A 16,783-nucleotide genomic window follows, 5' to 3' on the forward strand; every position below is an offset into this window, starting at 1 on the left:
AGCAATTATTTTTAAATGTCAGTCCACAAGGAAGCCCCTCTTCGAAAAACAAGTTAGGAAGAGAAGACAGAGATGCAACACATACCCCACAATTGTTGACGGGCATCTTGTTGGCACGGCCTGCTGAGCGTGCATGGCTGCTCTTTAGAGGGGCGTGTTGGGCTGGGCCAGCATTAGGGCCGGTTGAGCCCAGGCTCTGCTTTGGACCAGGTATCTGGCACAGGGCTGCCCCCAAGGAAGGCGGGCTTTCTCTTACTCACACAGAGCCATCTATGTGCTGTCTGCAAGCCTCCTTCCTCAGAGACACACCCACCCCCTGGCCAGTGCCTCTGCGCAGGAGTAAGGGGCTGAATGGAATGGAGACCCTCAGGAGGACCTGCAAGGAAGGCTTCTTGGCTCTAAACCATCTGCAGATGCTCCAGGGATTATGGATTATAGCAATCATTGGAACCCCAGGCGGTGGGAAGCTTCCTCCTCTGATGGCCCCACCCAGCCTGCTTGGCCATGTTGCAGCAAAAATAGAAATGAGACCTTTCTGATAAACGAGGAAAATAAGGAAACAATGAACAGCCTGGGGAAACAACATAAACAGGTCTGAAAGAGTTAAGCAATCTTGGTTACTGTTTAGCTGTTACTACTAACAAACACTTGTAGCTAGACTTGTCCTTCACAAAGTTGATTACTCTTTGACTCCATACAAATTACCCATTGCACCTGGCCTTTCTTCTCCCCCTACACTCCCTTGTAGCACTCTTCATCTCAGAAAGGAGTTCACGGGCTGATAACTTCAGGGACACCAGACCCGGGTGCTGAGCTGCCTGATGCCAGCTTTGGCCATGAATTTGCAGAAGAAAAGAAATGTAAGACCTTCACTACTTTTGATCCTTATCATATACCCCTGCGAGCCGAGCCCCACATGTAAAATCTCCGATTCCCCAAGGAGGCGGGCACAGTTCTTGAGGCGTTAGCCTCCTGTGTCTTCCCTTTGCCTGGCAAGGAGAATCAAAAGCCTCTCTATTTCTTATCTTCCAGTTCTCTGTCTCCGTATTTTTATTCGGCATCGGTACGCAGGGAGCCAGACTGGCAACAGCCAGGACTCCACGGGTTGCAAAGATTCTTATTTATGAGTTCATGTGTGTGTACCTCACCATGTGCTCCCCTGGTCCTATTTCATCCAAGTGACATCTAGACATCCAGGAAAGCCCTGCAGGGAAGAAAATGTGCCCAGAAGACCAGCTGCTCTGGGGGGAGGGCTTGGGAAGGAGGAGTAGCCCCCCCCCCTTGGCTTTGGTGACCGAGATCTTGACAGCTGATGTGTAAGAGCCTCAGGTCTTACCGCACCTGCTGGAGGTGACACCTCCTTCCCCAGCGGCTTTCCCTAAAGTCAGGGTCTTTCCCAGCCTCAGAGGCTCACTCAGGCAGGGGCAAGGGACTGTCCTCATCCTCCACACTCTGGGCGACACCAGAAGTTGCAGGGATCAGGATACAGGAAGTCCAATTTGCTCCTCAAACGTGGCTTGAAGAAGGAGCACCCTGACTGAGGCTGCAGCCTGTTGGATGATTCTACTCAGAGCTGGGTTTTCTGGAAACGTGGCAGGATTTCACCTGCCGGTCCTGAGAGCCAGCTCCTGGCTTTCCTGGCTTTCTCCCAGAGGAGGAGGGCGTTTTAATGAGGCTTTCACTTTTGCATGTGACATCACAGAGGAAACCCAAGTTCTGCCCCCAGTTGTTCTGTGGCCATCACTTAACCCCCTGGACCCCAGGCTCTTCTTCTGTGAACTGAAAGTCCTAACCAGGTGATGGCTCAGGCTCCTGCCGCAACATCAGCCTCCGTCAGAAGGTTACAATGTGTTATTCAGAAGATCACCCACACCCAGACACACACAGCTGCCCTACAACACTGTGCGCCGAGGCAGGGTCACGTTGTGACTTTTGAGGGTGCTGGGTACTTTTGCCTTCGTGGGCCCTTCCACCAGAAAAAACATGTAAAAAGCATACAACTGTGGTGGTATAAAGATGAATATATTAATATTATATATTAACATTTTCTTCTACCTAAAATTTTATTTTTTTCTTCTGACTTTAAAATAACATCTTATCAGGGGCCCCTAGGAGTATTCCTTGTGAGCCCTAAACACGCCTGCTCTGCCTAGTGGCCCAGCACTGGGGGACATGCGGATTGAGGGGGTAAGAAAGAGACCCAGCTAGGAGAGTGGGCCTGCCTCAGTAGCTGTGTGACCTGGACCAGTCACCTCACCTCTCCGTGCCTCAGTTTCCCCACCTGGGCATAATAATAGTACCTACTTCACGGAGTTGTGAGGCATGAGGTCAGATCGTGTCTGTAAGTACCCTGAGTAGAATGGTGCCTGAAACAGAAGTCACTAGAAGTTGTTCGTTGTCATTAATGCTGTTGTTTGTCAACCTTGTTCCAGTCGCCCTCTGCATCTCACCCGACCCTCTAGAAGAAAGGCAAGGGGAGCAAGGATGTCTCGCTTGGACTTCCTGGAGCGCATACAGCTAATTTTAGAGCTGCTTATTCACGGAAATGTTATTGAATTTTAGAAAAAACTCTTTGGTGGCATTACCCAAAACAAGCCCTCGAGGGCACCAGAACCCCTAGCTGTGCAGCATTCCATCGGGGCAGGAGGAAGAGGCAGGGGCTTGTCATCTGTCACCTGCTCTCTTCTCCTGCTCGGCAGGTGTCAGGCCTCAGGGAACTGAGTGGGAGGCTTTGAGTCCTTGTAAAATGCAACGGCCTCTGGGATAAATTAATGTCCTAATCCCCTAACAGTCACACGAGGGAGGCGTGACAGCTGGGTTTTTCTAAGGGGCTGTGAGCCTGTATGTGCCAGGGCTTTACATACATTATCTCGTTTAATCCTGACAGCAACCCCAGATGGACGGATTACTATCCCCATTTCACAAACCAGCAAGCAGAAGCTCAGAGAGGGTCGGTGACTTGCCCACAAGTCACCTCTACTTCTTCCTGCTGCCCCAGGAGAACGTTTGCACCTTAGAGGAGCTCAAGAGCGAGATAAAGGGGAAATGGAAACCCGCCTGCCTGGGTCTCTCTGGCCGGAGGCCCATCAGCGGCCATGCTCTGGGCCTCAGTTTCCCCACCTGCACAGGGGGGACGTGGGCCCCGTGTCTCATGCATTCTGCAGTTCTCATCCCTCTCCCTGCCTGGTGGGTGCAGATGGCTGGCTCCTTTCCCAGCCCCTTCCCCTCTGTGGCATTCCTCCTGTTCCGGCCACCACTCCTCCCCACCCCGCCGAAGCAGGGAAGCTCCTTTGGGGCAATTCTGCAAGGGAGCTTTGCCAGGCGTTAAACTATCGCTGCATTGGCAAGCAGGGGGCCCCCCCTAGAACCCCAAATTCCCAGCCAGGCACGGGATAGCAGAGCCAGGGGGTCCTTTTCTGTGTGGACGCTCCAGCCCTGCCACCCACCCTCCCCCTGCCCCCTGCCCATGCAGCTCTTATGCTCTTATTTTTTTCATAAAGGAAAGTTGGCAGCAGCAGTGCTGGGCCTCCGTGAATGTAAACAGCTTAATCACCCTCAGGTCCTTTTCTCAACAGCCCTCTCCATTCACTTCCTTCCAGCTCTTTTCTCCTGGGGATAATTAGTGACTGGGAGCCAGCTGGGCTTCTCTGAGTGTGAGAGGGAAAATGAGGGACCCCGGGGGGAGGGCTGTGTCTGAGGGAACCCAGTGCAGGAGCAGCAGGAAGCAGCCCTGGGATCAGTCCCCAGAGGGCCGAGGGGAGGACGCAGTCTTACCTCCAAAGGCGGGCCTCATGGTGAAATCATGGTCATCCACTCTGAGAAGTGGCTGAGGTTTTCCCTTTCGGATTTTGGTCACATCAAGGTTCTTCTTATATAGGTGACTGCAAAGGCAAGCAAGAAACTCTTTTCCGTCAGCCCACCAAGACATCGTGTGAGAAGATTTGGGGAGATGACTTCCTGCAGGGTCTACGTGTTACTCACCTTTTCGCCCATCCTACCATCTCTTTCTCCACTGAAGGAAGGTCGAGAGATAAAGGGTCCCCCCCACCCCTTACCTCCACCACCCCGGGCCTTCACAGGTGGGCTGGCCCGAGGACCTGGCCCTTCCAGAGGCTTCCTAAAGTAGATCCCCCCGAGGCAGGACACCATCCTACCTTGGCAAGCTCCTAACTGTCTTGCCCAAAGTCATGATTGGATGACCAATGGTTGGGTCTAATGGTGGAGAATTATGATGGGTCTTTTTTTTCTGTTAAAATATCTCTTCAGTGTTGTTATAATATTGGTTTTGAGATAAGGAAAATTCTTAGGGACTTCCCTGGTGGTCCAGTGGGTAAGACTCCACGCTCCCAATGCAGGGGGCCCGGGTTCGTTCCCTGGTCAGGGAACTAGATCCTGCATGCCGCAACTAAGACCCGGCACAGCCAATATAAATAAATAATAAATAAATAGTTTTTAAAATCAATATACCAAAGTGGCATATTTTAAAAAATAAAATAAAATTCTGAGACAAATGTAGTTAAAGTTTTAAAAGGCTGGTGTTATCCTAGGCAGACCTGATGCTCTTTACATCTATCCAGTTGGCAGCTGTCTGAAGAATCCACCCTGGCGGAGAAAGCCTCAACCCTCGGGAGAACAGACAGTTCACAGCCAGCGGCCATCAAGGCCACAGCTGGGCACAGATAAGACTCTGCGCTCCAAATGCAGGGGAACTGGGTTCAATCCCTGGTCGGGGAACTAGATCCCGCACGCATGCCACAACTAAGAGCCCGTATGCTGCAACTAAAATATCCCATATGCTGCAACTTAGACCCAGCACAGCCAAAATAAGCAAATAAATGGAAAGTGCCATAAATATAGAGCAGGGTAAAGAAGAAGAGGGAGATGGGGGTGGGGTAGAGGGTGATCAGAGAAGCCCTCTGAGCCCTGGAAAGGGTGAGTCATGAGAGGAGCTGAAGAAAGTGCATTCTGAGAGAGGGAAGAGCAAGTGCAAGGGCCCTGAGGTGAGTGTGGCTTGTGTGTGGGACAGTAAGAAAACCAGTGGGCAGAGAATGAGGAGGAGGAAAGCAGTAAGAAAGGAGGTGGGAGACAAGGCCAGGGACTAGATCCCAAGGCCCTCAGGGGTATATACTGGGTGGGGAAACCCATGGGAATTCTGAGCAGGAATGTCAGAAGGTCTGGTTTAACACCTGGGAAGATCACTCAGGTAGAGGAGACTGTGGGAGGGCAAAGAAGAAATGGGAAACCGTTAGGAGACTTCTGCTGAGAGAACATGGTGCCTGGGTTAGGGTGGTAAGGGGTGGAGCTGTAGAGAAGTGATCAGAAAGGCTTTGCTGATGGATTGGGTATGGGGTATGGGGGAAACAAAGAGGCAGGGATGGCCCAGGTTTACGACGAGCGCCTTGGTGAACGGTGGGGTATTCGCTGAGATGGTAAAAACAGGAGGAGTGGCACATTTGTGGGGATGACAGTGCATCAAATTCTTAGAAGCCGTCTTGATGTCCAGACGCCTGTGAGACACCAGGTAGGAAGTGCAAATAGGGTGGGTGCAACTCAGAAGACAGTAGCAGTAGCAGTGTTTTCACTTCCTTCGGCCTTGTAGGTTCTGGGGTTCCCTGGGGGCTCAGCAGATGTGCCTGACCCTCCTTCTCCCAGAGCCCTTTGACTCTGCCCTCAACACCCTGGCCTGGCTTCCTCAGCTTGTCCCCTTCTCACTGCTCATTCTCATCAGCACTCAGACGGATTCGAGTCTCTCTCACTTCGAACCAAAATGAAGCAGAAAATCTGTCCGGACCCCGCGTCTCTTCACGCAAAATTAATTGAAAAGTGATGGCGGGACAGTGGTAGTAGTTATACTCTTCTTTGAACATTTCCTTTTTTAAAAAAAACATCTCTCCCCACCTCTCAGTAAATCAATAACTTTCCCAAAGAGCTGCTGCCATTCCTCACTCCTGAGCACTTCTTGCCCCACTTGTGCCTGAGCCGAGGCCTTGAAGGTGCACTTGCCAAGGGTCAGGGAGGACCAGCCTCTGCTGGAAACCTCGTCTTACAGGACAGGGTGCTTGGTCCTCCTCCCACCTCCACTGCAGCCTTGCCTTCCTCCTCAGCCTGTCCCTAGATGTCAGCATCCCCAGGACCCTGTCTCAGCTGCCTTCTCTTCCCTTGCGACACTCCCTTTGGCAGTGGCTTCAACTGTCTTTCACTTACTGATGATCCCTAAATCTATGTCCCTTGCTCTACACCTTTACATCCTACTGTCTAACAGATTATCCCCAGTTGGGTATCCTATAGGCATTTAAACTCAACACGTCCATAGTTTGGGACCCGCTGAGTGGGAGGTGACCCAGCTGAAGGACAGGTGGGCGTTATATGAAACTGTCAGAAGGGTAAGAGAGGTGAGGCTGAAATGGACAGACTGCAGCTGCAGGGGCTCAGCCAGGGAGAGCCTTAGAAATCCTGTTAAGATTTTTTATCTTTACCCATGGGACTTCCCTGGCGGTCCAGCGGTTAAGACTCCCTGCTTCCATTGCAGGGGGTGCGGTTCGATCCCTGGTCAGGGAACTAAGATCCCGTGTGCTGCGTGGCCAAAAAAAGAAAAAAAAAATTTATTTTTATCCAAAAGCCAAGGAAAAAGAGGAAGGGTGTTGGGCACTTGGAGAAAGAAGCTATGATGAGATACGCTTTTGGACAAGCCCGTTGCAGCTGCACACTCCGAGGACGAGAGGCCGATGGCTTCTTCCTGTAGCTGGAAGGTGGGACCTAAGTTCCCTAGAAACACGTGTGGTCATGGAGGGGCCCTTCCAAGGAGCTTCTGCCCTCCCGGGTCTCTTCCGCAAGAAGTGGAGCCAGACCAGGCCCGGCTCCCCGCGCAGCTACTGCTGGGGGGCCGTATACAGGAGCCCCAGCAGAGACACCCCGGGAACGTGGAAGCAGAGCTCAGTCTGAGGGCTTAGCCGATCACAGACATTAAATTGTGAGGGCAGCCCTAGCTCGCGGGGAGCAAATCCCTCCCGGTCAGCACAGTTTCTCAGTTGAGAGGGGAGGATTAGGGGAAGGGAAGTTCCAGCATGCCAGCACCCTGGAGAGAGGGAGGAGATTGAAATCCCAGTGCCATTAATAAGGACCCAGAATTTTTCTTACGGGTCCAGTTATTTGATAACACAGGCTGCTGATATCCTGATCCTTGGGCTATTGGTGTAAGCTGGATGCCCTGCATCCATCCTCCACAGGAGATGCCGGCCACTGCCCCATCCCAGACTCCAGGGGCTCGGCTCTCCCACCCCAGACTCCAGGGGCCATATGCCGAGCCCCAGCCCCGCGGTGGGGCTGCCAGAGATTTCACGGAACCTCAAACCCAGCCTTGTCGGGGTGTGGAGCGAGGAGAGAAGAAAAAGCGTTCACTATGCCTTTGAGAAGCAGGGCTGGTGAGCTGCAATCAACACATCATCAGTGGGTTTCAATTGGAGAAATCAGGTTCAGAAAGATCAGGAGGCCACACAGCCAGGGAGCAGCAGAAGCAGGGCCTGAACCTGCCTGAACCTGGTTTCTCCTGACTTCCCACCCACAATTCCTTCCCCAGATCCCTAGGGAGGGTGAGGGTCACTGGGTAGCAGGAGAGCAAAGCGGCTCCTGGGTCCAGCACTGGAACCATGATGCCAAAGGAGAGAAGGATGGCCAAGGGCAGGTGGAACCAAAGGGGCAGCAAATGGGAAGGAAAGATGAAAGGGGACCTCAGGCTTCGGGACCAGGAGGGGCCACACAGTGTGATCAGGGCAGAGCCCAGACTCCCAGATCTTGGTGTCCTTTCAGATCTCAAGGGAGAAGGGCGTCTCTTTGCAGGAAAGCAGTCATGTGGTCAGGAGGCCGCCTTACGCAGCAGGGTGGGGAATAAACCTGGGAGGCTGAGAGGCAGGAAGAACAGAACGAAACAAACAGCTAAGAGCAAACAGGCTCACTTGGCAGCAATTCAGTAAAGGGACACAAAGGATCAGAAAACCGGAAGCAGTTTTGAAAAAGCAGTTGCTGGACAGAATAATTGTTTTGTGAGGGTGTGTTGGCCAGGGTGACACAGGGAAGGTTGACAGGTTAGAAGAAGTCCTCTCGGTGTGTGTGTGTGTGAACAGGACTTCTAAGAGAAGGAGCTACTCCACAGAGCTGAACTGCTCTAAGACTGTAATGAGAAAGGTTCAGGTCATTTTATTCCTATTTATTAGCATAGCTTAACTCTTGTGTCAATAATGAAAGTACCTTTTAGTCAGATGTTTTTTTCACAGGCTGAAATTTTTCACAGACAGACGTAGCTCTATGATTGTCTGAGCGTGTACACACCCTGGTGGATTACAGAAAGGCCTAGAAGCATGTTCCCTGATACATTTTCTCTATCCTTTTTCCCAGCTTCTGTTCAATAATTATTCTATATTCTTTGAATGTGTATGTTCATCTTTTCATCCACTTTAACACCTCATGGGATAGATTTCAAAAAGTTATCTTCACCCCTAAGGGTCAAATTCAATCCATCCATAAACAGTATAAAGTTTCCTCAGAAAACTAAACATAGAACTACCATACGATCCAACAATTCTACTCCCAGGTATACATCTGAAGAAAATGAAAACACTAATTTGAAAAGATACGTGCACCTCAATGTCCATAGCAGCATTGTTTACAATGGCCAAAATGTGGAAGCAACCTAAGTGTCCATCAACGGATGAATGGATAAAGAAAGTGTGGTCTATATATACAATGGAATACTACTCAGCCATAAAAAAGAAAGAAAATTTGCCATTTGCAACATGGATGGACTTGGAGGGTATTATGCTAAGTGAAATAAGTCAGACAGAGAAAGACAAATACTGTATGGTATTACTTATATGTGGAACTAAGAAACAAAACAAACTAGTGAATATTTAAAAAAACAGACTCACAGGTAGAGAGAACAAACTACTGGTTACCAGTGGGGAGAGGGAAGGGGGAGGGGCAAAATAGGGCTTAGGAGATTAAGAGGTACAAACTACAATGTATAAAATAAATAAGCTACAAGGATACATTGTACAACACAGGGAATATAGCCAATATTTTATAATAACTATAAATGGAGTATAATGTATAAAAATTTAGAATCACTATGCTGCACACCTGAAACTAATACAATACTGTAAACCAACTATACTGCAATTAAAAAAATTTTTTAATAAATTCAGTCTGTCCACAAGCTCATGCAGGTGTCTGGGAATGAGACTGTGGGTCTTCTGAGAGTAACAGAGATGCTGTAACTGCCCAGGCTGCCAAGTGTGATCCCTGAGGGTCCCTGAGGGGCTCGTGCTGAACCCCAGCACCATTATTAGAAAAGAGACAGGTTCAGACAACGACTTCCCTTCAGACCTAGTAAATCAGGATCCTAGGTTCTGGTCCTGTCAAGCTACTACCGAGCTGTATGAATTACTCATGCCGACGTTTTAGCATCTGTAAAATAAGACAGTGTTTCCCCATGTGTGCTCTGTGTGAATCCCACAAGATAGTCCAAAAAAAAAAAGTTGTTCTTTTTCTTTTTTTTTTAAAGAAAAACCGCATAATTTATCCTCCTCTTCAAGATTCACAACTCTGTTGGCATAATAAATGTTCTGTAAGTTCTGCTATAAAGATATCTGTCTAAAATGGTCTAAACCAGGATTTCCCAACCTTCTTTGACCCTGGAACCCCCTCTTCATACAACACCTATTCACATTTCACAGAATTAGAACTCAGGGGAATTGCTGGACCCTGTGACCTCTGAAGTTCCTGCCACTTCAACAGCCTAGGATTCTGGCTACATAACCAGGATGAGTCTTCGAGAGTGGTGCCTCTTTCCTAATATCCTGGACAATTTGTACCTGTTTGCTTTCTGACTGAGTAGAATTAGACTTCACAGAGTATTTACATCTCCCAGAGCAGCAGTCTCCAAAGTAGGGGCACACCTGGAGGGCTCAGGATGCTCCACTGGGATGCAAGAAGTAGAAATTGTAACTCTCATTTATAGTTAGTTTTTATCTAAAAATAAGGATGCTTTGGGGCTTCCCTGGTGGCACAGTGGTTAAGAATCCACCTGCCAATGCAGGGGACACGGGTTTGAGCCCTGGTCCGGGAAGATCCCACATGCCGCGGAGCAATGAAGCCCCTGTGCCACAACTACTGAGCCTGCGCTCTAGAGCCCACAAGCCACAACTACTGAGCCCGTGCGCCACAACTACTGAAGCCCACGCGCCTAGAGCCTGTGCTCCACAACAAGAGAAGCCACCGCAGTGAGAAGCCCGCGCACCGCAACGAAGAGTAGCCCCTGCTCAACGCAACTAGAGAAAGCCCGAGCGCAGCAACGAAGACCCAATGCAGCCAAAAATAAATAAATAAAATTTAAAAATTTATATAAAAAAAAAACTGTGAGAAACAAATGTTTAAAAAATTAAAAATAAAAAAATAAAAATAAGGAAACTTTTCAGCTTTAATATACATATTTATAATAGTACAGGTATGTAATTTGTGTTTATATATGTATACACATCACGGGGTATGGTTTCAAAAAACTGTCACTGATAGCGGTACGTGATCAAAAAGGGAGACCACTGACCTAGAAAATGTGCCTCAAGGTATTAGTTAATATTCATAATCACGCAGTGCTTAGTAGAATGGAAAAACAGACATGTAACGTGGCGTGTTACACATGGCGTGGATATCTTAGCTGCTTGCTCTTTTCTTCATGCTGAACAGGCCTAGAATATCGTGCTTCGTGCGTCAGTTCAAAACAAACGTATTAAGGAACTTCGATTTGTGATGTAATTATGTTAAGTGCAAATTCTGGGCCTAACCAGTTATTTCTTGGAAGTGTTTCCATTACATCATGAAATAGCCTTCACTGTTGTCCACATGTATATTTTTAATAACCTAGCAAATTTCAAACATCTTCTCTAAGATTCAAAACAGTACAATGAAACCTGATAGCATTATAAAATTGTTCCCAATCAAATAACTTAAAGAAGACAACTCCCAGTTACATTTTTTTCTTAATAAGTCAAACTACATTCCTATATACAGTTCCCCTCAAAAAAAAAAATTCTTTTTTTTTTTTTAAAGTGAAAGCAGGTTTATTTAGAGAGATACACACTCCGTAGACAGAACGTGAGCCGTCTCAGAAGGCAAGAGTGGGCACGGGGTAGTCTCGGAAAGTGAGAGCAGCCCTGAAATATGGGGTGGGTAGTTTAAAAAAAAAAAATTCTCGAGTGTGATTCCTCAGCAGGTCATTTATGGTCCCTACAGGATGTAATCCCAAGAAACTAAGCAGCACAATCTGAGAAGTACAACGATGCTTTACCCACTAAGTCTTCAACTGCCTGACTTAAATCAAAATGCTTTGGCTGGGGCTTCCCTGGTGGCGCAGTGGTTGAGAGTCCGCCTGTCGATGCAGGGGACACGGGTTCGTGCCCCGGTCCGGGAAGATCCCACATGCCGCGGAGCGGCTGCGCGTGAGCCATGGCCGCTGAGCCTGCGCGTCCGGAGCCTCTTGGCTCCGCAACGGGAGAGGCCACAACAGTGAGAGGCCCGCGTACCTCTAAAAAATACAAAAACAAACAAAAAAACAACAAAATGCTTTGGCTGAACACAGACATCAGAATGAAAGGCTCAGCCTAGTCTAGCTTCCCTCTCTCGCTGCTGGTGACACAATAGTGTATTTGTGCCCAGGGAGAGGCTGTGTTGAGTGAGGGCGAGGTCCTATCTACCCCCGGCTGGAAAACAGATTCCAATAGGACGGGCGATCTAACCCCTAGCCCTCCCGGGAGCTGTCCCACTGTGTGTCACTGCCACCACGAGTCACCTCCCTCCCCTCCCGCCCACAGCTTTACCTTGGCTTGGACGTTTCCAGCTGCCCTGTCCATCTCCTCTTCTTGGGCTTTCTGCTCTCCACAAGAACCATCAGGCAAAACAAGAGCAAAATGAGTCTTGAAAAATAAGGCATCCTGTGAATGTCTGTGATGCTGCAAGCTGCTTTCCAGTAACCTGCAGCGGGGCAGATCCCCCCAGGCTTAACCATTGACTCGGTCTTCTGCCTCGAGCCAGGGCAGCAAGGAGGGCATGGCTGGCCAGGCTGAGTTTCCCAATTTAATATTGATACTGATGCTTGTGCCACCCTACTTCCCACCCCCTCGGGCCATGACACAAACACCAAGGCTTTGCCTTCCCTGCTACTTAGTGATTGGCTATTAGTAAGTTGGTTCTCCTGTGAAGGTCAGCTTCCGCTGAGTCCTAGAACAGCTTTGGCTAAAACTGTTATATAAAAAATAAAAAAAAATTAAATCTCTTGGACATGCCAGCTTTTTGCTGAGATCATTAATCCATCTCTCTGGCGACATAAAACCAGTCTGTCACATCCGCCAGGGAGCGAGTTGGATTCTGAGTGGATTTGCAGGGAAGACTTGTGCACATGGAGATGAGCACCTGAATGTGCCCCGGAAATGCTGAGTAAACACGCAAATGACCTGTTTCCACAGAGTTGCTTTATTTCTTGACCAAAGAGCCTGTGCTTCACCTATGGCCAAGGGTGCTTGCTTTTCCCCCAAATACACATTTTTTTTTTCAATGAAAACACATCTTATCAAAACATAAAACATATTTTGATTTTGAAGGAAAGCATAAACCAAAGGAGAATTTGTGATTATGTAAGCTCTTCTTCCTAGCACGAGCAATAGATTAATGTTGGTCTTTCATCCTAAAATGTATAAGGTCATCACTGATTCACTTTGTTATAAAGCAGAAACTAACACACCACTGTAAAGCAATTATACTCCGATAAAGATGTAAAAAAAATGTATAATGTCATCATAAATGAGGCTTGATTCCTATTCTGAGATATGGAATTATGAACACTAGAAGTGAAAAGATACATGTGGTTATGTTTCATATACTCTGCAGAAGAAAATGTTTAAAAACTACCTATTGCTTGCTTGCTGTGTCCTGGGAATGGAGATGTTGAGTGTGGTAGAGACATAGGGAGATGAGGATGGAGGTCAGAAGGAGCAATAGCTAAAACTGAAACAGAATTAGGGTTTTCTTATGTAAAAAAGAATCAAGAGAAGCTCTTTTGATCCCTTTAAGCAAAGTAGAATGATATGATCCACTTTATTTTTTCAGGAATTCCTAAGTGGGATCAGTTGGGTCAGAGAAGACCCAACTGATTGATCTCTTTTGACTATGTTAAAAGAGGATGGGGCTTCCCCATCCACCAAAGAGGATGGTGGCGCAGTAGTTGAGAGTCCGCCTGCCGATGCCGGGGACACGGGTTCGTGCCCTGGTCCGGGAAGATCCCACATGCCGCGGAGTGGCTGGGCCCGTAAGCCATGGCCGCTGAGCCTGCGCTCCACAACGGGAGGGACCACAACAGTGAGAGGCCCGCGTACCGCAAAAAAAAAAAAAAAAAAAAAGAGGATGAGGTCCTGCCCTAAGGGATGGGAAGAGGGAAGGAGAAGAAGAGGGAAGACAGAAGAATGTGACAGTCAAGTTATCACCAAAGGAGAATATACATGGTGATTGAATAGAGTAGGAGGTGAGAGAACACAATGAAAGCTAGGACCCTGGTTTGGAGGCAGGTCTGGTGGGTTGGTACCACCATTATCTGATGAACCTGAGAGGTGGACAAGTTTGGTGGGGTATGCGGGGGAGGATGAGATAAATTTTGACTTATGGAGTTTGAGGTATCATGGGACCTCCGGATGCCCAGTAGGCAGCTGGAGTATGAGCCTGGAATGCAGGAGAAAGGTCTGGATTGAAGAAACAGATGCAGAACCATCAGTGTAATGGTGGTAGTTTAATCACAGGAAAAGATGAGATCTTCCCCGGAACAGAAGAAGTCGGAGTCCAAGTGCAGAATCCTAGAGACTCTGTACTCTTAAAGGCTGGGTGGGCAGCCAGAACACAGGCATAGAAAAACTAGCAGAGATGTTGACTATGAAAACCAAAGGAGTTTCAGGAGGGGGATAATTAACAGTCAGTGCTGGGAAGAAGTAAGTGAACAAAAAATGTTCCTGGACCTGAGAACCAGAACATTGCTCCTAACTTCAATAAACTGTAGTTTCAGTTGTGCGATGTGGAAGAAGCCAAATTGCAATGAATTAAATAGGAATCTGGGAAATGGAGTAATTTAGTACGGGGACTGGCTCAGTGGTTCCCAAATCTGGCCACTCCTCAGAATTATCCAGGTAATTTGTTTAAAAGTCTCATTCCTGCCAAAGATTTAGTGAGGAAGACATGAGACTTATGAAAGTTCTTCTCCATAAACTTTGTTCAAAAGGTCTCTTTTGCTCTCTTCCATTTGGACCAGGCCTATCAAGGGCTGACTGACTGGAACTCTAGAATTTTGCACAGATGTTGTTGGTTTTAAAGAAATATTTGTTTTGTTGCACTCCAGATGTAACTTTAGATCCTACCAATTTTTACTTTAAGTCTTATTTATTTATTTATTTTGTGGTACGCGGGCCTCTCACTGTTGTGGCCTCTCCAGTTGCGGAGCACAGGCTCCGGACGCGCAGGCTCAGCGGCCATGGCTCACGGGCCCAGCCGCTCCGCGGCATATGGGATCCTCCCGGACCAGGGAACGAACCCATGTCCCCTGCATCTGCAGGCTGGCTCTCAACCACTGCGCCACCAGGGAAGTCCAATTCACGTATTTCTTTGTACAAATGTCTATTCAAATCCTTTGCCCCTTCTTAACCAGGTCATTTATCTTTTTTATTATTGAGTTATGAGTTCTTTAGTCTCGATACAAGTCTCTTATCAGATATATGATCTGCAAATGTTTTCTCCCATTCTGTGTTTTCACTTTATTAACGATGTTCCTTGAAACACAAAAGGTTTTTCATTTTGATGAAATATAATGTATGTACTTTTTCTTTGGTTGCTTGTGCTTTTGATCTCGTATCTAAGAAACCACTGCTGAACCCATGGCCACAAAAATTGACAATGTTTTCTTCTAAGAGTTTTTGCCCTGACATTAAGGTTTCAGATCCATTTTGGGTTAATTTTGCACGTGGTATGAGGCAGTGGGTGCATACCTTTAACATTTGTTTATTTCTCAGGACAGAGGATCGGCCCCATTGGCTCAAGTTAAGAGCTGTGGAAAGGCCCCGGTAAGCATCTGCTGCCAGATTAGGCCAGAGCTATAGGTGGGACTCTGGTCACACACAGCCTGTGTCCTACATCAAGGGTTCAGGCCTATTTTAAGAGCAATGGGAGAGACGGGATCAGATCTGTACCACGCACTGGAGAAGACTCCAGCTGCAGTGTGCAGAGTGGGGCAGGAATGGAGACTTGTTAGAGATAATTGCACTAGTTGAGAGGAGATGGTGGCTAATTAGGGCAGTGGCAGTGAGCATGAAGAGAAGTGGAAAAATGCAAGAGAATATTCAAGGAGGTACAATGAACAGGAGATAAGACCAAATGACATAAAGAACTCAAAAGCAGGTATGAATAAAGTCACTGGTTTTATTGAGCAGCTCAAACTAGTTCTGAAGGCAACTTTTAAAGAGGCATTGCAAATAGCTTTGGAGCAATTATAGCCTCCCACAATGCCTGTTAAGAGTACACTTTTATTTTTGGCTGCACCGCACGGCTTGCAGGATCTTAGTTCCCTGACCAGGGATTGAACCCAGGCCCTGGGCAGTGAAAGCGCAGAGTCCTAACCACTGAACCTCCAGGGAATTCCCAGAGTACACATGTTAATGTACACATTTTTCTTTGTTAAAACTCAGGTTCACTAAATGCATTCACCTTTCATATACTTCTTCGCAAGTAATAAAACAATATAAGCTTTTCAGTACTTCAGCCTAGGTTTCTGAACAACTAAGTCCAATTGTGTGAGGTCTGCCTGTTTACTGATTCTGCTCTATAAAAATGCGAGGTCTCGAAGTACCAGAAAGTTTATTCACAGCCAAAAAGAACAAAACGATTTCTTACTCTCCTGAAATAGGAAATTTTATGTTTTCATAGTCAAAATAATAAACAATTTTTGAAGGTTTTTTAAAAAACGTAGTTGAGAATTTTGATGAAATTTATTTATTTCAGTAGAATAAAACTATAAGCAGCATGAAAATATAAAGTGCTACATAAAAGCCCCACAATACATAAAATTTGAAAGGTTTCATTGGTTTAAACAGTTACAGGTGAAACAGACATTATTTATTTTTTCAAGCATGCTATTTTAACTACCTTGATATGTGCTATGTCGGTCAAAGGAAAAGCCATGAGTTACCTAAACCTGAGGATTGGAGGAAGGAGTCCTAAGCCTTTACCTACCAGATCACACATCCGGTTTTGGCCTTATGCTGTCAATAAGGGGTTAAATTGGGGCTTTAAAAATAATAGTTTTCTGAAGAGGCCCTTTATCGGGATGTAAGAATGGCTCCAAAGGCCAGTTTTGTTCATTAACCCCACAATGGGGGCCAGATCAACAACTTAAGGAGTTTTAGGTAGCAATATGAGCTGAAAGGGAAGAAGCAAAAGATATGCCACTTTCAGATACGTGTATCAGGTGCTTAAAAAAAAAACACCAAAAAAAACACAGCACAAAGAAGGAGATGGCCTGGCTGTTGATGGGTCAAAGAAGAGAGGCAACTCAGATAGAGGAAGATCTGTAGAACGTGAAATCTTCTTGGCTTAATCAGTTTTAAAGTATAGACACACCACGGAAACATGCAACGAGATCACATAGATCGAGGCTGGCTCAGTGTGATGGAGAGGAAATGGAGGGAAGATTGTTCCTAGCACACGA

The 16,783-nt window shown here is 47.2% G+C and overlaps 1 protein-coding gene across 1 annotated transcript in view; it reads right to left on the reverse strand.

The window, feature by feature from the left end:
* Nucleotides 1–15,931, reverse strand: part of GABRR2 (gamma-aminobutyric acid type A receptor subunit rho2) — a 47,631-nt gene extending 31,700 nt beyond the window's left edge. The window contains exons 1-2 of the mRNA XM_022552592.2: nt 11,868–15,931; nt 3,775–3,881 (exon numbers count right to left, since the gene is read on the reverse strand). Coding sequence (XP_022408300.1) covers nt 3,775–3,881; nt 11,868–12,055 — 295 coding nt within the window. The 5' untranslated portion in view covers nt 12,056–15,931. The remainder of the gene's footprint in view (nt 1–3,774; nt 3,882–11,867) is intronic.
* Nucleotides 15,932–16,783: the final 852 nt, after the last annotated feature.

The sequence above is a fragment of the Delphinapterus leucas genome, chromosome 12, assembly GCF_059928025.1.
Source record: "Delphinapterus leucas isolate spDelLeu-1000000601 "Yukka" chromosome 12, BTC_Dleu_Yukka2, whole genome shotgun sequence".
Taxonomy (NCBI): Eukaryota; Metazoa; Chordata; class Mammalia; order Artiodactyla; family Monodontidae; genus Delphinapterus; species Delphinapterus leucas.